Source organism: Callospermophilus lateralis, chromosome 1, assembly GCF_048772815.1.
Source record: "Callospermophilus lateralis isolate mCalLat2 chromosome 1, mCalLat2.hap1, whole genome shotgun sequence".
NCBI classification, from domain to species: domain Eukaryota; kingdom Metazoa; phylum Chordata; class Mammalia; order Rodentia; family Sciuridae; genus Callospermophilus; species Callospermophilus lateralis.
In genome coordinates, this window is record NC_135305.1 from 5700437 (window position 1) to 5721254 (window position 20818).

Genomic DNA, 20818 nt, shown 5'->3' on the forward strand with positions numbered 1-20818 from the left:
TGCATATTTGCTCAGTAGCATATAATTTAAAATTTTTTGGTCTCCTGCAGCAGAATAATTTAAGTAATCCTCCAACACCCCCTGCCTCTCTTCCTCCTACACCACCTCCTATGGCTTGTCAGAAGATGGCAAATGGTTTTGCAACAACTGAAGAACTTGCTGGAAAAGCTGGAGTGTTGGTGAGCCATGAAGGTACGATTGTGCCTCCACGTTTTATACCTATGATAAGTGTACCTTTACCAGCTGTGTCTGGTACAGTGACAGTAGTACTGTCCAGTGCTGTCTGCTTATCAACTTTGACTAAATGTACTTATGGTTTTATATGTTGGCTTTTGCAGTTACCAAAGCTCTAGGACCGAAGCCATTTCCACTGCCCTTCCGGCCCCAGGACGACTTGCTGGCCAGAGCTCTTGCTCAAGGCCCAAAGACAGTCGATGTTCCAGCATCTCTCCCAACACCACCTCACAATAATCAGGAAGAATTAAGGTACAAGTGAATTTTCTTAAATTTTTGATATTTCCTTTTCTTATGTATTTAGCATAATGTGTAAAGAAATAGTATATAAAAACATTGGACGGGTAAAATTTGAGTAATGTTCTTGAGCTTATTAATTTTATAAGACATTGTTATTACCAGATATACTTATTATGTATTTTAAAAATCTTGCATAATTTAGAGAATTCAACAAATGATAATTGAACAGACATTAAAGCAATGAAAGACCTTCATGGGTAGGATTTCAAAGATCACCGTCCTCCGCAGGCTGTGAGGGTCATGTGTTGGGTGCACTGATGCTCATGGATGTCTGAAGGATAGATAAGCACCTGCAGATACTAGAGTGCTGATGTGCAGAGAGCTTGACACCAGTTTGTGTTAGTTCTTTGGCTCCAGGATTGTGATTGGGGAGAATCAGGTTCCCATAGTAGTTAATCAGCACCCAACTAGTTAGTTCCAAGGAGTTGAGATATACTTCAAGTTTTCATCTTTTCCTTGGAAAATCTGGCATAATAACTTCTATTTGATGAGACATCCACTGACTCTCAGTCTCTTACTTTACTAATGAGAAAACTGGACCAAAGAAAAGAGCAACTTGTCGGTTCAGAGTCCAGGTCTTCTGTCTCTTGTACCTCACTGCCGAGAGTAGGCATCATTGCTCTTTTCAGGGGCTGTGAACAGCAGCTTGCTGGGCATGGTGTTTGGTGACCCAGTACAGTGTCTGCTCCAACCGTGGACTTCATAGGACGCTGTCCAGAAGCCTTTCTCAGGTCTCCGTCAGCATGAGCGGGAGGTGTGGGAGACAGACAGCAGTCCCAGGAATAGTCTGCAGCTGTTAGTCTGGGACTTCACCATTTCCTTGGTGGACCCAGGTCCTAGACTAGACAGGAGGGACCACTTTCTTCTTTTTTCACCTTACTTTGTCAGTTAATAAAAAGAAGTATCTGTGAAGCCACAGCACCCAGGTTTTCTCCCCTCTTGCCATGGTCAGCAGCAGCAGCAAAATGGCTGTTTTCACAGCCACTGGCTGTTGGCTTGCAGCTGTGATGCTGAATGTGTGCATGGACTGCTCCTTCCTGTTCAAGTAACAGGAGGCTTCCTTAGTCTCAGTGACCTGGAGTTTTGCAGAGGTGTTAGTATTCATCTTCCTCTTTGGCAAGTCTTTAAACTTTGATACTGAAGCTTTGGTCAGAAGGAAACACAGCTATTTACACTATTTCATAGCTAAACCTGTTTATATTTTTCCTAAGAGAGTCCTTGTTTGACCTTGAGCTGATTGATTTGCTGCTTATGTTATTGCCATTGATCACTCAGAGAGCATCCTTGTTGTGGGATACATGGAGTTGGTTTGAGAAGGCCCTGTGGTAGGTTTGCACGCCATGATGTGTGTGTGCTCCTCTTCCAGGATACAGGATCACTGTGGTGATCGGGACACTCCTGAGAGCTTCGTTCCCTCGTCCTCTCCTGAGAGTGTGGTTGGAGTGGAAGTGAGCAGGTATCCAGATCTGTCACTGGTCAAGGAGGAGCCTCCAGAGCCAGTGCCATCCCCCATCATTCCGATTCTTCCTAGCACAACTGTGAAAAGTAAGACCACTTAGCCTCATTACCTCTTCATTTCCTGCTCGTTTACTATTATAATATTTTGACCTTGAAGAGTCATTAATGTGTCTTTCTCTCCCCTACCTCCACTCCTTTCAAGGTTCAGAATCAAGAAGGAATGACATCAAAACTGAGCCAGGCACTTTATTTTTTACATCACCTTTTGGTTCATCCCCAAATGGTCCCAGATCCGGTCTCATATCTGTAGCAATTACCCTGCATCCTACAGCTGCTGAGGTAAAGATGAAATGACTTCTGAATGCCATGGAGTATGTCCCATTATTGAAGATATTGGTGGCTTACATAAATTGCACAGTCACCGAGAACAAAAGATAAAGTTGAGGGTAGGGTGAATGGGCATTTAGACCTCTAGGCTGCTTTTGAGCACTGGCATTAGCAGGAGATTGATCTTAACCAAAGTCAAGGCAGAAAGGGATGTTGGAGTCCACATGTTCCTATTAAAAGATATGTACATTTAGAGAGGCACCTTTTCAAAACTTAAGGCTGCAGAAAATTAACCATCAATAAAGAATGTTATTAGCAATAAAAGTTTTGCAGAAGTAGTAGAAAAGTCTTTTTTAGGTAGCAGCTGCTATGTCAAATACTAGTGAGTTGCTGAGGATTTTTAAATCTTTATAAATTGAATTCTGCAGAGACATTTTATTGGAGACCAAGCTCATAATGCTGTATCACAATATTTTGGTCGTTAACAGAATAGCATTCTTGTGGACCGTTTCACACTTTTGGCCAGAGCTGACTGGTCACCCTGTGATGTGAGCTTGCTCTGAAAACTTTTGAAAAAGGTCAGCTTATCCCTTATGCTCAGGTCTTTATCCCTTTCAGGTATTAAGAGAGCTAAATGGCTTAATGTGCTCCCAAGTTGCTCGTGTTAGTTGAACTCTCCTCCTGAGGGTCTCTGTTGATGAAGACTTCACTTGTATATTGGTCCATTAAAACGTGTCCCATCACCTCCCCAAGACTCTCAAGTCTAAATAATAATTGTTGGATTTCCTTGCCCTTTACGCACCAGGCGAACAGCATCCACCCTAAGTGTGTTTCTCTTCAGAGTGGTGGTGTGCTGTGGCCTTCTGGGTGACTAACACAGGCTTTGCGTTTTGTTTTAGAACATTAGCAGTGTTGTGGCTGCGTTTTCCGACCTTCTTCACGTCCGAATTCCTAACAGCTATGAGGTTAGTAATGCTCCAGATGTTCCATCCATGGGTTTGGTCAATAGCCACAGAATAAACCCAGGTTTGGAGTATCGACAGCATTTACTTCTTCGTGGGCCTCCACCAGGATCTGCACACCCTCCCAGATTAGCCAGCTCTTACCGGCTGAAGCAGCCTAATGTACCATTTCCTCCAACAAGCAATGGTGAGCTAGTGAGCTTTTTGTTAATCCCAAATCCATTCTTGACTCAAAATTAAACTTATTCTTTTTAAAGTCTCAATTTAATTTTCAACAAGTAACAGGCACCGTGCTGGTGTGAGTCCTTGGTTAATTAGCCTTGCTGGGCGGTCTGTTTTCTGTAGTGTGGTGCAGCCATTTGTGCTGTGGTGTGTGGTGTTTTGCTGTCATCCAGGGAGTGTTGAGTGTAGCTGTCTGCAGGCTATTGGAAGAAGCCTCTGACTTGCTCACCCTTAAGCAGCTTCTGTTCTTCATGTCCCTGAAACCTGTGCCACTGGCTGCCTTCTCCAAGTGGTGCTGATAAGGCTGCCGGTCTGGCGTGTGTTGCTTGTCTTCTCCTCTTCCTTCTCTCTTCCCCTTGTCTGCATCTACACTGCCCTTGCAGGGCCACCCTCTTCCCAGAGGGACATCCCTGCCCATCACTGAAAAACCACACTCCTGCCTCAGGCCATGCTGGGACCAGCCTACTTTGTCATGTCTCCCTGCTCGCCAGTTTCCTTGGGATCTTTTTTCTGTCGTTACCCTTCTAGAATCTAGTAGCTCCTCAGGTCTCATCTTTAAAGTCTTTGAGAGCATCCATGCTGCAGTTTGGAACTCTTAGCTGGGAGCTGGTTCTGTCACCCGTGTTTTTCCTGGCTCTTTCTGTCATCTCCCATCCACCTCCCCCATCCCAGAGATGTTCTGAGTAGACTCCAAATCCTGAACTTATATTTTAACTTGGTCTTGGCTCTTTGCGTTCTTTCTTTCTGATGCTCCAAGTCATGCTTATTTAAATTTCCTCTGCACATTTCTCTTTATTGTTCATGAAATGTTTTAGTGGCACCTTAACCTCAAACGACAGAAATCTCTCTTCCTCCTCCACTCACTGAGTGCCTTGATTGAATACTAATATATCTTGGTGACTTAGTTTTGTTATTGTTTCATGCTAGCATTGTTTCCCCAGTTGTTTGAGAATAAACGTGTTTCTTTATTTGTACTCCAGTCACATTATTTTTTATCAAAGAATATAAAGTAAGTTGAACCAAGGTCAGTACAGTGTAATCTGATGTCTTATGTCACCGGTCAGTTTTAATTACTAACAAAAGTTGGTTGCCTCTAGGTCTGTCTGGATATAAAGACTCTGGTCATGGTATTGCAGAAAGCACAGCACTCAGACCACAGTGGTGCTGTCACTGCAAAGTGGTTATCCTTGGAAGTGGTGTGCGGAAATCTTTCAAAGACGTGGCCTTCATGAACAAGGTACTATGCCTTCTATCTCCACCCCCAACCCCCACCCCTGGAGGTGTCGGTGGCACTGACTGCTCTTCCACCTGGGAGGGGCCCCGTCCCACTGTATGGTGAGACATGTTCCTGGGGTGACATGAGTATGTTGTCCTCAGGGCTTCAAGCCAGGCAACTCCAGCAAACTGCCAAGTTGTTTGTGATAAGGACCACAGTTCTGAATAGTGAAATAGGGATGATATAGTTTGCACATTTCTAGGAGAATATAATTACATGCTAAAGATTGGGAGATGGTCACCTTATTTTTAAGATCAAGAAAATTTTTAACATAATGTAAAAATCACAGTCAACATGTAGAGCCTCTTTTATATATATATTTTTAGTTGTAGATGGACACAACAACTTTATTTTATGTGGTGCTGAGGATCTAAGCCACTACCTCTCACATGTGAGGCGAGCGCTCTACCACTGAGTTATGCCCCAGCCCTATGTCCTCTTTTTATTAAGAGGATTTTATTAAGTTTTGACTTGTTGAGACGCCCCCCCCCCCACACACACACATTTCTCTCTACTTTTCAGGATTCTCGAGATAGCACCAAGAGAATGGAGAAGGACGTCGTCTTTTGTAGTAATAATTGCTTTATTCTTTATTCATCAACTGCACAAGCAAAAAACTCAGAAAACAAGGTAATGTTAGTGCAATCTCTGCTAAACAATATGTAGTGAATGGTTTTGTGTGTTCCAAGTATATAATAGTGAGTAGAACTGATGTGTCCCTGCCTTGCAGAGCTCTGAGTGAGGGTCCTGGTGGCCGCTCACTGACTTGATGAGGGAAAGCGGCAGCCTTGCCTTTGCTGCTCTTCCACGTGCATTGAGGGAGTGGGCAGATGAGTCTACGTTCTCAAAGTTCAGAACTAAGTAGAACACTAATACTGAAATCTTGATCCTTACAAATTACGAATCTCTGCAAATTACAGATTTTTAAGTCTTAATTAACATTTAAAAATACTTTTATTAATATTACCTCAATAGGAAAATTTGTTCAAAAATAAAACTTTAGTCTATTCATGTACTGTGAGAGAAAGCACTTGGCTCACACCAAGTTGTTTTACTTGATGTAAGTAGTCTGGGGATGTAGTTGATGCAAGTGATATTGTTAATTATATGTTTTGAAAGAAATTTTATCCCGTAAGCAAGACTGCTAGTCATGGCTTTCACAGGAGAACGTGCTGAAGAGGCTTCTTGCTAACAGGCAATAGTCCTCACTATAATAAAATCCAAGTCATCTGGCAAGTAAATCTGGACTTTAAGTTTAAACACCTCAGCCTAAGTGAGGAGGTTGTCACCAGGTAGTTTCTTAGGCTGGTGTGCATTAGCTGCCCACTTTGGAATCCTGGGCGAGGCCTGGCTCTTTTCAGTTACCGTTTAGGATGTGGCATGTGAGCAGAAGGACTGTGTGGTTTTGGTGTTCATTACTTTGTGGCAGCCTGGCCCAGCTCTGAGCAGCTGGTCCAAGTGAGGAGCCTAGACACCCGGGCAGGATCTGCTCTTTGGCAGAGAGCCTCTTCCCCATGAATTCCACCTGAGAATAGTGGACAGGAGTGGAGTTTAACTCTTGCCAAATGACATTGCCACATGACACTGTTGTGTTGTACAAATTAAATTAGCTAGAACTTCTGATGGCACTGATTTTTCCAGCTTTTTATAACGGGGAAGGGGAATGCCAAGAGGGCTTAAGGGGTGAGCATTCTGTAAATGACAACTGTGAAAAAGGCATAGATAGAACCACCCTGGCTGCCCTGCCCTTCTCCATTTCTCTAGTAGGACTCGGCCAGCTTCCACTAAGCCCGAAACCTCATGTACCCCACCTTCTCATCAAGTCAGACCCCTATTAAACCAGCTGCTTGGCTTCTTGCTCAAATAGAACTACTTTTAGGGCATGTGAGTCACTCTCTTCTTTTTCCTCCATGGCTGCTGCTTACGGCCAGGAATCCACTCCTTCGATGCCACAGTCACCCCCAAGAACAATGCCATCCAGAGTGTTTCACCAGTACAGCAACAACATCTCCACACTGGGTGTGCACTGTCTCCCTCAGCTCCAGGAAGAAACTTCCCCGCCCCCTTCACCGCCCATCACCTTCCCTCCGGCCTTTGAAGCAGCCAAAGTAGAAGCCAAACCCGATGAGCTTAAGGTGACAGTCAAGCTGAAACCTCGGCTCAGGACTGTTCATGGTGGGTTTGAAGACTGTAGGCCACTGAACAAAAAGTGGAGAGGAATGAAATGGAAGAAATGGAGCATTCATATTGTCATCCCCAAGGGGACATTTAAACCACCATGTGAGGATGAGATAGATGAGTTTCTGAAGGAATTAGGCACTTCTCTTAAACCTGACCCTGTGCCCAGAGACTGTCGGAAGTGTTGCTTCTGCCATGGAGAAGGGGATGGGCTGACAGACGGGCCTGCGAGGCTGCTCAACCTTGACTTGGACCTGTGGGTCCACTTGAATTGCGCCCTGTGGTCCACAGAGGTCTATGAGACGCAGGCTGGTGCCTTAATAAATGTGGAGCTAGCTCTGAGGAGAGGCCTACAGATGAAATGTGTCTTCTGTCACAAGACAGGCGCCACCAGTGGATGTCACAGATTTCGATGCACCAACATTTATCACTTCACATGCGCCATTAAAGCACAATGCATGTTTTTTAAGGACAAAACTATGCTTTGCCCCATGCACAAACCAAAGGGAATCCATGAGCAAGAATTAAGTTACTTTGCAGTCTTCAGGAGGGTCTACGTTCAACGCGACGAGGTGCGGCAGATTGCCAGCATCGTGCAGCGGGGAGAGCGGGACCACACTTTTCGTGTTGGGAGCCTCATCTTCCACACGATTGGTCAGCTGCTTCCCCAGCAGATGCAGGCGTTCCACTCGGCTAAGGCTCTCTTCCCTGTGGGCTACGAGGCCAGCCGCTTGTACTGGAGCACGCGCTATGCCAACAGGCGCTGCCGCTACCTCTGCTCCATTGAGGAGAAGGACGGGCGCCCAGAGTTCGTCATCAGGATTGTGGAGCAAGGCCACGAGGACCTCGTCCTGAGTGACACATCACCGAAAGGTCAGGCCTGCCACCTACATGCTCTGCAGACCCAGGGCTCCATGTTAAGCTGATGAAGGCTTTTTACATCAACATTTTTTGTGGGGTGGGGTGGGATACCAGGGATTGAACTCAGGCACTCAACCACTGGGCCCCATCCCCTGCCCTATTTTGTATCCTCACGTTCAGTTCATGTAACAGCAGATGAGTAGTTTTCATTTACAGATGCGGATCTTGGCCTCCTTGTATTATACCTTGCTATTTGCTATACAGTTTTCTAAGCACTTTTGTAGTCAACATGTATTTGAGCATAAAAGTTGGTGAAATAAATCTGAGAATAATCTGTAGGTAAAGGTTGCCTGCCATTTACCTTGGGGGTAGGGGTCCTCTTCCTTCTTTCTTTTAAGTACTGGGGATTTTTAAAGTCCTGGTGCTCACTGAGCCACATCCCCAGTCCTTTTTATTTTTTATTTTGAGACAGGGTCTCATTAAGTTGCTTAGGCTGACCTTGAACTTGCAATCCTCCTGCCTTGGCCTCCTAAGTTGCTGGGATTGCAGGTGTGTACAGCTGTGTCCCATTGGGGACCTTCTTAGTGTCAGTTTCTAGAAGGCAGCAACCATATATGATGTGAACTGTGCATGTTTTCTCAACATCACAGAAGCATCAGATATCATACAAGTTCAGAGCTGGGAACTAGACACTTAATTTTGACTCCAGGGTAAGTCTGATAAGTCATTTGTATTGATGCAGAAAGCACTGGACAGCTGCATTTTAAAAATTGACCATTTTATTAAAAATGTATGAAATGCTCTAAAGGTATTCCTAAGAAAATTGTCAATTTCACATTTTAATTTAGATTTGAGGGGAAAGGAACATATCTACAAATATAATGTATTGGACTAATCATTTTGAAACTAGTATGTTGTTTAATCCCAAGAAAGTGGATTAGCTAGTTGCATGAATCTCAGTTATCTTAAAGTAAACGTTTTACTTTTACTCTTTATCCATAATGTAAGGTTATTTTCTCCCCAATTTCATAAAGTCTTTAAATTGCTGTCACTTAGTAGACAGGTCTGTTAGATCGCTGTGTGTGAGGGGCTGGGCTTCATTCTCTGGGTTTGTGCTTCCCTTGCTTTTCTCCCTGCTTAGCTAAGAGTGGGACCGTCATAGAAATCGCCTTCCTGTCTGCATGCAGGTGTCTGGGATAAGGTCTTGGAGCCTGTGGCCAGTGTGAGGAAGGCGTCTGAGATGCTCCAGCTCTTCCCTGCCTACTTGAAAGGAGAAGACCTGTTTGGCCTGACTGTCTCTGCAGTGGCACGGATAGCAGAATCAGTGAGTACCTGACTCACGGTCCAGAACAGGAGCTGCCTTCCGACCACACCATGGCAGGATTTGTGCTTTTCAGAGCAGGATTTTGCCTGTGGGTTGACCCCTGTATCTGGAGGAAAACAGGCACTAATGACAAAGGGAAGACCTCAGTGCAGTATTTCCCTTTCCTCAAAGAAGCTCTGGTCAGTCCTCAGGGTCTCTTCCAGCCCAGAGGCTAGCCAGGGTGGAGGACGCCAGCTGTCATGTCTTCGCTATCTACGTGGATGGGGAGACCCTCTTCCCTGGCCTTCTGAGGTTCTGCACTTGAGAATTTTGGGGTTCCCTTTTCCTGGCTCTGCATATTTGTGGCCACTCTCCTGGCCTCTTCCTGGGGTCAGTCTCCAGAGGGCAGCAGGCTGTAGCAGCGCTTGGTAGAAGGCTCCTCTGACTCTGTTCAAAAGATAACAAGTGAGTTTGGCAGTGACGCTGTCTGAAACCATGGGTACATAATACTTCTGGAAAATCACATGTTGATAAGGCATTGTATATTTTGGGGGGTATCAGGGATTAAACACGGGGGTGCTTAACCACTGGACTACATCCCAGCCTTTTTTATTTTGAGACAGGACCTTCCTAAGTTGCTCAGGGCATTGCTAAGTTGCTGAGACTGGCTTTGAACTTAAATCTTTCTACCTCAGCCTCCTGAGCTGCTGGGGTTATAGGTGTGCACCACCACACCCAGCTAAGGCATTGTTTTCAAGAATAAAAATTCACTGGTGTGTTACCTTAGTTGCAGGCCTGATTGCCTCTTTGGAATACCCCTGCCTATGATGTCTGTCTTCTATGACTACAGAGAAAAATGTTTCACAAGAAATACGTTCTAGAAAAGACCCTTAATGAATACACCTTTAGTTAGTTGCCACTACACTCCTAGGACATTGCGGATGATACCGTGTCATATAGTCATGTTTTAAAGAAGAAATATATGATCAAGAAAGCAAATCATGTAAAAAAAATCTTAGCAGCTCTTAGTTTTAAAATTCAGATGGAAGAACTAAGTTGTTAGTCCTTAATTCCCTATGTTTTGGTTGTTGGTCTTGGAACCTGCGGCACGCACATGTGTGCTTGGTTGTATGGGGTTCTGTGGGTTTGACCTTTCTCTTCAGAGAGCACTTGTCAGGGTTTGCTGAGTTCTGCTTTGAAACTGAGCCGACAAGCTCATGCTCAAATAGATCTGAGTGCAGGCTGATTATGTTTAATAGGTCAAAAGACCATTTTGTTACCCGGAAAAATGTTTGAGTGGTTTTTGTGGTCCCAGTCACATGGTTATCTTTTTGTGTATTTTGCTTCTTTTCAGCTACCTGGGGTTGAGGCTTGTGAAAACTACACCTTCCGCTATGGCCGGAATCCACTTATGGAACTCCCCCTTGCCGTTAACCCCACAGGTTGTGCCCGTTCTGAACCTAAAATGAGTGCCCATGTCAAGAGGTTTGTGTTAAGGTATTTTGTTTTAACTTCACATAGTACAGCCCAGGGTTTCTAGGCGTATTAGCGGTTTTTGTGCTTTATTTGTCTGCTGCTTACAAACCCTGCTGTCTCTGGCTGTGTATGTGCCTGACTACCTCAGAGGACGCCGTGTGTCTCTGCTAGGCAGCTTTCCGTGTGTTTCTGTTAGTAAGACTTTGAATCAGTCTGGCTTTGGGCATCATTCAGAGGCGTCTTCAGTTTTTCTTTTGTTTCCTGTTGGTACGCCATCATCTGCAGGCCGCACACCCTGAACAGTACCAGCACCTCAAAGTCCTTTCAGAGCACGGTTACTGGGGAGCTGAATGCGCCTTACAGTAAGCAGTTTGTCCACTCCAAGTCATCGCAGTACCGGAGAATGAAGACCGAGTGGAAATCCAATGTGTATCTGGCCCGGTCTCGGATCCAGGTGAGGACTGTGTTCAGAGTCACAGGTGGTGTCTGGCAATAGGAGACATAATAGGATGTGGAAAGCTCTTTGACCTGGCTGCAGGGACGACAGAATCTGGTTCGCTAGGGCCTCAGGCTTGCTCTAGTAAGCATTCTACCACTGAGCCACAGCTGCATCCCCAGAATCATATTTTGAAGTCCTATTCAGTTTTGTCATAACTTTGCATCTCAATGCATGCCCTTTGGAACTCTTGGGAAAAAAATATTGCTATATTTTTGCACACACTAGATATTTTGGAGAGCTCAGTAGGGCTGTATTTTTTTTTTTTTTTTTTTTTCCTTTTTTCTTTTTATATGTACCAGAGATTGAACCCAGGGGTCTTAACCACCTATGCATATTCCCAGCCCCCCCCCCCTTTTTCAATATATACCTTTATTTTGTTTACTGATTTTTACATGGTGCTAAGAATCGAACCCAGGGCCTCACACAACTAGGCGAGCACGCCACCACTGAGCCACAACCCAGCCCCGCCCCCAGCCCTTTTTAATTTATTTTTATTTCAAGACATGGTCTCACTAAGTTGCTGAGGCTGGCTTTGAATTCGTGATCATCCTGCCTCAGCCTCCTGAACCACTGAATTACAGGCGTAATGACAGCCACCCACATGGCTCAGTTGGGCTGTTTTAAGCATCTTATGAAAAATGAAAATGTTTTTAAAAGGTGCTCCAATTTTGGAAGTCTCCTTATTTTTTGTATGCCTTCTTTCTATGAAGTCGCCACACGTGTCTAGGTCGTGAGATGTCTTTAGGTAAGGCCATTTAGGCTGAGCAGTCAGAATCCTCCTTCGGCTCCTCCCTGAAGACCTTAGTGTTGCAGTCAATGTCCAGCATCTCTCCTCTGTGTCCCAGGGGCAGCTGCAGAGCTCCTCTTGCCAGGCTTGGCCTTCCTGACAGTGCTGTGCGCCCTAGTGCTGCTGGGTGGCACCGCCACCTCCACTGGCATCGGTGTCCAGCTGCCCTCCCGCTACCTCTCTTCACCACCTCCCCCATCCCGTGTCGGGCCCAGCCCCTTCATGGCCACCCTGTCATGGCTCCAGGGAGTCCATGGGCTTCATTGAGAACGTGAACGGGAGCGCTGATCTGTGTGGACGCTCTCAGGTTCTTTATGGGGGGGCATCTTTTTTCCTCCTCACTGCAAGGTTCCAGGTCCTCTCTTTCTTCTTGATATTTGGATATTTCACGGAAGTGTGCCCAGACTGAGGCCTTTCTTGATGGACTACTTTTCTCACTTGATGAGCCTTTCCACCCTGGAGGACTGTGGCCTCAATCTGAGAAACGCTTGCTGCACACTGTTTTGCAAGTCCCTCTTCTGCTTTATCTCTGTAGACCAACACCACACCCCTGAGGTCTCAGATCTCAAAGCATGGCCCCTAGACTTGTGGAGGAGCTTGTTGGGACTGACAGTCCAGTGACCCAGAGGAGGGGCTGTCTCCTCCCCAGCTGTTCCCCAGCTCTCTGCCCTGAGACTTGCTCTGCCTTTTTCTGCTGCTCTTCCTCGTGTGTCAGCTAAGAGCCCAGGTCCTCCTGACACTTCCACCCCTGTGTGTAGGTCGTGGATGAACCTTCTTCTTACTGCTGAGCCCCCCAGACTCTACAGGAGTGAGCCTGTCCCTGCCCCTTGTAGTGGGGCTTTATTCACGCTCTGGATGTCTCGGGACCATGCCCTCATGCTGGAGGAGGGTTTCAGTGGTGTCTTTGCTGTGTGCTCCACGGGTCGCCATCTGCCTGAAGCGTTCTTGAGCTCTCTGAGCTCTCGTAGTTTCCTCCTCCTTCCATTGGTCTGCCTCTCTTCCTCTCCCTCCCAGGCCTCGTGGCACTGACAGCAGGCTCCTGTGATTTCATCACCTGCCATGGAAATACATGCACGTGTGTGCACTCAGGTGAACATGGAGTCACTAGCCTCTCCTTTACCACTCCCTCTCACTGACCCCAGGCCCCAGATGGCACCATGCTGTGGTGAGCTGCCCTCAGCCACTCCCTAGGGAGTGTGCCATCCCATCCTGAAACCAGTCTCCCGGGTGTAGCCCCCTGCATGGAGTCTGAGCCCCACAGTAAGGCGTGTGTTCGGCTGTGCTTGCTTTTCCTCACGACCGATGGTGCTGGGTTCTGAGCAGGCAGTGCTGCACATCCCTCCCTGTGGTGTAGGAGACTGTTCTTCTTGTTGTCCCATTTTTGGTAGGTGTTACCAATTCCTCGTGCTTTTGCCACTCTTTCAGTGTGGAGTGGCATTGTGACCTTTGTGACCTTAGTTGAAGTTCCCACCCATTGACAAATGGGTGCCTTTCTTGTCTCTGCTTGGATTCACCTTGGGGAATCAAGTGTTCACGTCTTTTGACCACTTTTCAGTTTCTAACAACTGTTAGTTCTCCTGTGAAACATTCTTTGTCTATGACGAAATATGGTCTCTCTTTTTCTTATGAAGGATTAAATAGTTAAGTTTCTGTGGCTTCTAGCCTTGGTCAGGTCCATATTCTTCATATGCACTCTCAGGTACTTTCCTCTTGTGATAGGAGACAGCTTTACTTACTCCCCTTGGGCGACCAGTTGTGGCTCATTCACGTCCAGCTGAGTTTTCACACTCCTGTAATCACTGCACAGGAAGTTGTCATAGGCAGAGATGGGTCTGGATGCTGTTTCCCTCGTCTTCCTGTCTGTTCTGAACTGCTGGGCTCCCCAGGGTTCTCCGTTGCTGCCTTCTGCTCAGAACTGAAGGCAGAGACCCAAATCAGGTTTAGGAAATGCAGACATTGATGAGATTTTGACATATTTTTTCAGTATGTTGTTTTTCTACAATTTGTAGTGAAACAAACTTGATTTTATTTATTTGTTGATTTCTGTGCTGGGGATTGAACCCAGAGGTGGATAACCACTGAGCCCCATCCCCAGCCCTTTATATATTTTATTTTGAAACAGGGTCTTACAGAGTTGGTTAGGGCCTTGCTGAGTTGCTGAGGCTTTGAACTTGTGATCCTCCTGCCTCAACCTCTGAGCCACTGGGATCACAGGTGTGGGTCACTACACCCAGCATGATAAAGACTTCACAGTACTGCATGTAGTACATGATTTCAGGGCTCTCACAGACATCCTAAGCTGCCCCAGGAGAGATGGGCTGCTGCGGTTCAGCTTGTTCAGGTTGCAGTACATTCTTGCCCAGAATTTTTTATTAGAGCAAAGATAATGCCTTCCTTAAGAGTTTCGTTTGTGGGCTGGGGATGTGGCTCAAGCGGTAGCGCGCTCGCCTGGCACGCGTGCGGCCCGGGTTCAATCCTCAGCACCACATACAAACAAAGATGTTGTGTCCACCGAAAACTAAAAAAAAAATATGCATATTATGAGTTTCGTTTGTTTTCAACTTTCCTGATAATTACAGCAGAGTCATGTTTTTGCTTCTTCTCTTTGCCTTCTAGGAAGTTCAGCCAAACCTAAAACCCGTTCATAGTAATAATTCCTCATAGTTATCTGTTTCTGTTTTACTAAATTGATTGTCATGTCAAGTCCTTCTTGAAACAAGTCTCAGGAGAACATACCCACCAGAAGCTGTTCCTGCCTTGGTGGGTGGAGCTCACCCGGTGCTCTGTGAGGACAGGGCCTGCTGGGTGGTGTGTACACAGTCTGCAGTGTTCCTTTACAGATGGCCTTGGTCTGCTGTGTGCTGCCATGACAGGATACCATACGGTAGCAGCTCCCAGATCACAGAACTTGACTTGGCTCACCATTTTGGAGTGTGGGAAGGCCAAGATTAAGGGGTCAGATGCACTTGGTGAGGGCCTTCTTGCCATATGTTCCTGGGTAGAAGGCCAAACAGCAAGTGGAGCAGGGAAGTAGACCTAGTCCACCTGTCAGGACCAGTCACTCCCAGGATGACTAGCCCATTTTCAAAATATCAGCACCAACCATGCACAGGAGCACAGCCCCCCTGGCCCGAGCCCCCGAAGCCCCACCTGTCAACCCTATTGCACAGGCAGCAAGTTTCCCAATGTGGACTTTGGGACACATTCTCAACAACACAGCTGTGCTCTTAAGAATTTAGTATAAAGACATAGGAACCAAGTAGCAATGGCACAGCTCGAGGTGGCAAGCTTTTCAGAGACTAAGATATTCAGTGAAAAAGATCGCTTGGGTCAAGGTGAAAACCTCAAGTGTGGCTTTTGATAGATCCAGGATAGCACCGTGGTGTCTGTTAACCAGAGTGTGGTGTGTGCTCGTGCTTTCTCCCAGGGCCTCGGCCTGTATGCTGCCCGGGACATAGAGAAGCACACCATGGTCATCGAGTACATCGGGACTATCATTCGAAATGAAGTGGCCAACAGGAAAGAGAAGCTGTATGAGTCCCAGGTAGGCTCTGGACCTTGTGATGCATAGACTGAACACAATCCCTCATCTCTGTCCCTGTGCCTTCCAAACACCTGACAGGCCGGGCCACATCCGTGTGCTGTGTTTGGTCTCGAACCAACACTGTGTCTGCATTGTTCTTGGTCTCGTGCCTTCGGTTTTGTTTATCAGTGGTGGTTTTGTGAAGGTGTAGCTGTAGATTATTGGGCCTGGCTGCGTTGGACCCATGGCTCCATGCTTGCTGTTGGTCCCATGCAGATGCACCTGCCTCAGTTGGGCCAGTGGCCCTAGGGAGTGCGGTCAGGGTGCATTCGATGGGGCAGCTGGGCCTGCTGCTGAGGGTCTGGGTGGAAGAGTTTGGGTTGTGCACTGAGCCACCTGCTTTCTCTGTAGAACCGCGGTGTGTACATGTTCCGCATGGACAGTGACCACGTGATTGACGCAACACTCACTGGAGGGCCTGCAAGGTGAGGCGAAAAGGACCCAGGGAACAGGGTTCTGCAGGGGCTTGGTGCAGAGGGGAGGCAGCCAAAGCAGGGAAGAGCTCACATTGCGGCCAGCACAGATTACAGACATGGGCTACTGAGTTTTCTTAAGAAGCATTTTTATTTAGAAATTTGTCTTGTTAATGGGTTAATAGAAATATAATAATTTAAAAGTTTGCCCTGTGAATGGAAGTTGTAAAGAGTTCCTCCAGTTGTGTTACAATCAAAAGTTTCTGACATGGTGGCTTGCAGATACATCAACCATTCATGTGCGCCTAATTGTGTGGCCGAAGTGGTGACTTTTGAGAGAGGACACAAAATCATCATCAGCTCCAATCGGCGAATCCAGAAAGGAGAAGAGGTGAGGGCAGGGGTGTGCCGCTGTCTGTGCCTGGTGGGAGCCCTCCCTCCTGCCCACAGCGCCTGCTCGGATGTCTCCTGATTGGGAGGAAAGTCCTGGGGAGGTGACCTTGCCCCCGCGGGTCACCCACAGCCAGCGCCCCCTCCCACCACATAGCAGCCTCCTGCTCCCTGCCCTTCCCTTCCACACATCGGCACCCTCAGGTGTCTCATGGCGCACCTTCATGTGTCTCGGGGTCCTTCCTGCCCTCTGACCCTCTGCAGATCCTCTCTGGAGATGGATGTCACTGACCACTGTGTGCAGAACACAGACTTGGTGCTCTTTGTCTCTGGGCACGCGATGGTATGGGCGCTGGTGTTAGGAGGCCATAGGTGCAAATCTGGGGAGCCATGTGCTCCAGATAGCTCATCTTCACACTCATAGTCAATATAAGCTTGCAGATTTTTCACATCAACAGATTTTCCAATAATTTTAGGTATTTTGTGGTTTTTGTCTTCAAAATGCTGAATGCTACACTAGACTTGAGTCCCCTTGGTCTCATAAGATCACTTGGCCTAGGGTTTCACCTTTTAAGATTGTTGTGAGTTGACTGCCTCATTTTGATTTCTCCACTCTGTCACATGTGATCAGCATCTTGCTCTCGGTGCCCTGGGTCGAGAGCTATGTTTCTTGGGAAGCGAGGAGCCCGAGGGGCTGTGGTGGACCCAGCCTTTCTCAACACAGTTGGGATCCCACCTGTGTGTCTGGTCATGCTTTTGGAATCCACTTTTCTAATCAAGAATAAGGGAGTGACTAGACCCAAGACCCTTTGACATCTCAGAGTGACCTGAGGGAAGGGGACAGGACATAGAGCACCAGCAGGTAGAGCCTGGCCCAGCTGCCCTTCTGTTGAGTCTTGAGTAAGTCCTTTAGCCTCTCTAATCCTCTATCTATTATGTTCTGTAAAGTAGTGAAAATAATTTCCTTATGAAGCTTCTATAGAAACCTAATAGAAGGCAGCAGTGTGTTTACTAAGAGCAGCTGCTCAGGAAACACTTCCTTTCTATGTAGTAAGTCTTGCAAATAACGTTCTAGGATGTTGGAGTTGAAAGAGACCCAGGAAGTCACTGGCCCCTTTGATTTGGCTGTGGGATTACCCAGGGGTAGAGGTAGAGGGGACAGCTGGAGGCTGAGGGTGCGGCTTGTCCCGCCATCTCCCACCACCTCCCACCACCTTGCCAGCTGCTGGGTCTGAGATGGTGGTAATATTTGGCGAGCCCTAAAGGACAGCACCTTTAGTTTCTTCTCTTCAAGGTCCCCACCTGGAGGGCCGGGGAGCCTCAGCTGATCAGGTCCTCCTGGAGCGCGTGCCTGTTGGGCGGCTGGTTGGCGGTGCCCGTGAGGGAGGCAGAGCCTCGCTTCCTCGCCTGGGTTTTGGCTGACGCTGTGTCTTTGCTCTGGGCAGCTCTGCTATGACTACAAGTTTGACTTTGAAGACGACCAGCACAAGATCCCGTGTCACTGTGGAGCGGTAAACTGCCGGAAGTGGATGAACTGAATGCATTCCTTGCCATCTCAGCGGGCGGCTTGTCCCTAGGAAGAGGCGACTCAACACACCATTGGAATTTTGCAGACAGAAAGATATTTTTGTTTTCTGTTTTTTATGACTTTTGAAAAATAGCTTCTGGGATTCTGGTTTCCTCGGTCCTTGAGGTTAAGGAGGTGCAGGAGGAAGGGTGAGGGTTGAACAGAGGCACAGATGGTCCAGCACTTTTGCTTGTTTTTCTTTTTCCTTTCTTTTCCTTCCTCTTTGTTTCCCTGTGGGTGGGTTTTGTTTTGTTTTGTTTTGTTTTTGTTGTGTTTCCTTAATCTCACTAAGGAGAAACTTACTGGGGCAAAGAGCCGATGGCCACCCTGCCCCAGGGCAGGGGCCTCCTATGAATGTAAGACTGCAATCACCAGCCAGGGCGTCCAGAGTGCTGGCCACGCCCCCTGCGGCAGGCCTCTGGTCGAGTGAAGTGGACACCACTGAACAGGAATGTACTGAGATGACTTCCTTAGGGATAGAGCTAAGGGATAATAACTTGCACTAAATACATTTAAATACTTGATTCCATGAGTCAGTTTATTGTAGTTTTTGATTTCTGTAAAATAAGAGAAACTTTTTGTATTTATTATTGAATAAGTGAATGAAGCTATTTTTAAATAAAAGTTAGAAGAAAGCCAAGCTGCTGCTGTTCCCTGCAGACTAACGGACCCTGTCACTTTGTACAAACATGTAAATATTTTGAGAAAAAAAATACAGTATAAAAATAGTTATTGACCAAATGCTACCAGGCTCTGCAGCAGCTCGGTGCTTATAAAATGTCATAGGGATGTCACAATATAATTTTGTCTTATTAAATATGCCATTATAATTACATAACAACCAAAATTTCAACCTGGAGTGTTTGGGCTTTTTTTGAAACTGCGGTCTATTAGTACTTGTTTTATACACCTAACTTCTGACTGAACAGAGTGTATGCTACGACTACAACTTTTATAGCGATTTTGGTAATTTTAACTTTTTTTCACATTATATTGTTGCATCCCTACTTCTTCAGTCAGGTTTTTTGTGCTTACGATTTGTGATAACTGTGAATAACTGCTCACAAATACATCCAAATGGAGGCTGGACTTTTTCTTCAGCAAAAGTAGTTTTGATTAGAAGTTTGTTTCAGATCACAGAGAATCATGTACACATAATAGAATCATGTAGCAGGAACTTAACCTAACTTTAGCTTTCTATTTAACACAAAAAATTGAAAAAAAAAAAAAGAGAGAGAGAGAGATGATCATGCTCGCATCTGCAGGACTCCGGCAATAGGGTTTTTCGAAGATGTAATTTTAAAATGTGTTTGTATGAACTGTTTACATTTCTTTAATAAAAACACACACTGTTTTGTGTTTGCTTGTAGAACCTTAATCAGCATTTTGACCCAGGTAGCTTCTTGCTGTGTACCTTGGGTTCTGGTACTGACACTTCACAGCGTGGAGGATGACGTCTGTGCACAGTCGCGTGGGCTGAGCTGTGCGCGCCAGTGCTGCGGGCCTCACCTGTCATGTATATGGCATGATGTATTTTTATCTTACAGAATAAATCAATTGTATATATTTTTCTCTTGATAAATAGCTGTATGAAATTTGTTTCTTGAATATTTTTCTTCTATTGTACAAAATTCTGACATCCTACCAGTATTTGTCCTACCGGGTTTTTGTTGTTTTCTGTTATGTATAATAGTATCTGATGTTGGCAAAAATTGAATTTTTTGAAGTATACAGAGTGTTATGGGTTTTGGAACTTGTGGACACAGATTTAGAAGATCACCATTTACAAATAAAATATTTTACATCTATAACAGCAGCCTGTGTTCTCTGCTCATCCCTCATTCTGGGATGAGGCTCTTCTGCTGATGGCTGTTGGAATCGGTGGACCTCTGACTTGTCCGCCAGTCTCTAGCCTTGATGCCATCACCTCACTTCTCCTCCTCCACCAGTGACTTGACCCTCCAGCCCACTGTCGTAGCTGGTGTGCCCCTCATGCAACGGAGGCCGATGGTGCTGGTGCCTCCTGGGTTTGCAGTCCAGGTAAATGGAGGAGTGAGGTGGGGCACTCCTCTGATTCCAGCTCTCGAGGCTGAGGCAGGAGGACTGCAAGTTCAAAGCCAGCCTTGGCAACTTACTGAGGCCCTAACTAATTTAGTGAGACCCTGTCTCAAAACAATACAAAGCGCTGGGGATGTGGCTCAGTGTTTGGTAGCCCCTGGGTTCAATCCCTGGTTTAAAAAACTTAAAAATTCTTGGTGGCTCATCTCCTTGGTGAAAGCTTGGTTTTGTTTAATTGGTAGATTTAGTTTTCTTTTTTTTTTTTTTTTTTTTTTTAAGCATCTGTGCTGCCCAAACTGGCACCATTTTCTTGGACTGCTCCTGCCTCAGCCTCCCACGTTATCAGCACTGCCGCGCCTGGCTGGAATTTTTTCTCCTAATGGCTTTCCAGGCTTAGCCTGCGCGACGGGGCCTTTGTTTCTATCATCAGCCTATTTAATGCATTTGATTTAAAGGGCTGCTAAAAATTGAAAATACCCAAGATCTATTTTTATGTGTTGCTGAGGATTGAACCCAGGGCCTTGTACGTGCGAGGCGAGCACTCTACTGCTGAGCCACAACCCCAGTCCCCTTTTTAAATGTTTTTATGGGGGGTTGTTGATGAACCTTATTTTATTCGTTTATTTCATGTGTTGTTAGCTTCCTATACACGGAAATGGTAAATCCTTGTGTTGCCTTTACGTGAACTCGGAGTACCTGAAAACAGTGTTTAAACGTTCCCCATGGAAAGCGTCTGCTGGCTGGGGGGGGCGGGGGGGGGGGGCCCTGGTACCAGCAGTTTCAGTGTTTTTTTTTTTTTTTTTAAACTAGGACCTTGAGCCTGCGCACTGCACCCCAGAGCTGCACCCCTAGCCCTGAGCTGATGTCGCTGAGCTCTGGCTTGGTGCAGTCAGACCTCCCCCTCAGCTGTCAGACTTGACCACC

General features: G+C 46.3%; 1 protein-coding gene across 15 annotated transcripts in view; it reads left to right on the plus strand.

The window, feature by feature from the left end:
* Window positions 1-19647, plus strand: part of Kmt2c (lysine methyltransferase 2C) — a 266290-nt gene extending 246643 nt beyond the window's left edge. For 9 of the 15 annotated variants that reach the window (XM_076831496.2, XM_076831513.2, XM_076831582.2 and 6 more), the window contains 15 exons: window positions 51-192; window positions 339-486; window positions 1901-2079; window positions 2195-2331; window positions 3219-3468; window positions 4601-4740; window positions 5302-5409; window positions 6711-7830; window positions 9006-9142; window positions 10476-10618; window positions 10883-11051; window positions 15311-15427; window positions 15818-15891; window positions 16162-16270; window positions 17715-19647. In XM_076831496.2, the coding sequence (XP_076687611.2) occupies window positions 51-192; window positions 339-486; window positions 1901-2079; window positions 2195-2331; window positions 3219-3468; window positions 4601-4740; window positions 5302-5409; window positions 6711-7830; window positions 9006-9142; window positions 10476-10618; window positions 10883-11051; window positions 15311-15427; window positions 15818-15891; window positions 16162-16270; window positions 17715-17807 (3066 nt within the window). In that variant the 3' untranslated portion in view covers window positions 17808-19647. The remainder of the gene's footprint in view (window positions 1-50; window positions 193-338; window positions 487-1900; window positions 2080-2194; window positions 2332-3218; window positions 3469-4600; window positions 4741-5301; window positions 5410-6710; window positions 7831-9005; window positions 9143-10475; window positions 10619-10882; window positions 11052-15310; window positions 15428-15817; window positions 15892-16161; window positions 16271-17714) is intronic. The other 6 variants (XM_076831532.2, XM_076831621.2, XM_076831521.2 and 3 more) reach the window with 4 other exon arrangements.
* Window positions 19648-20818: the final 1171 nt, after the last annotated feature.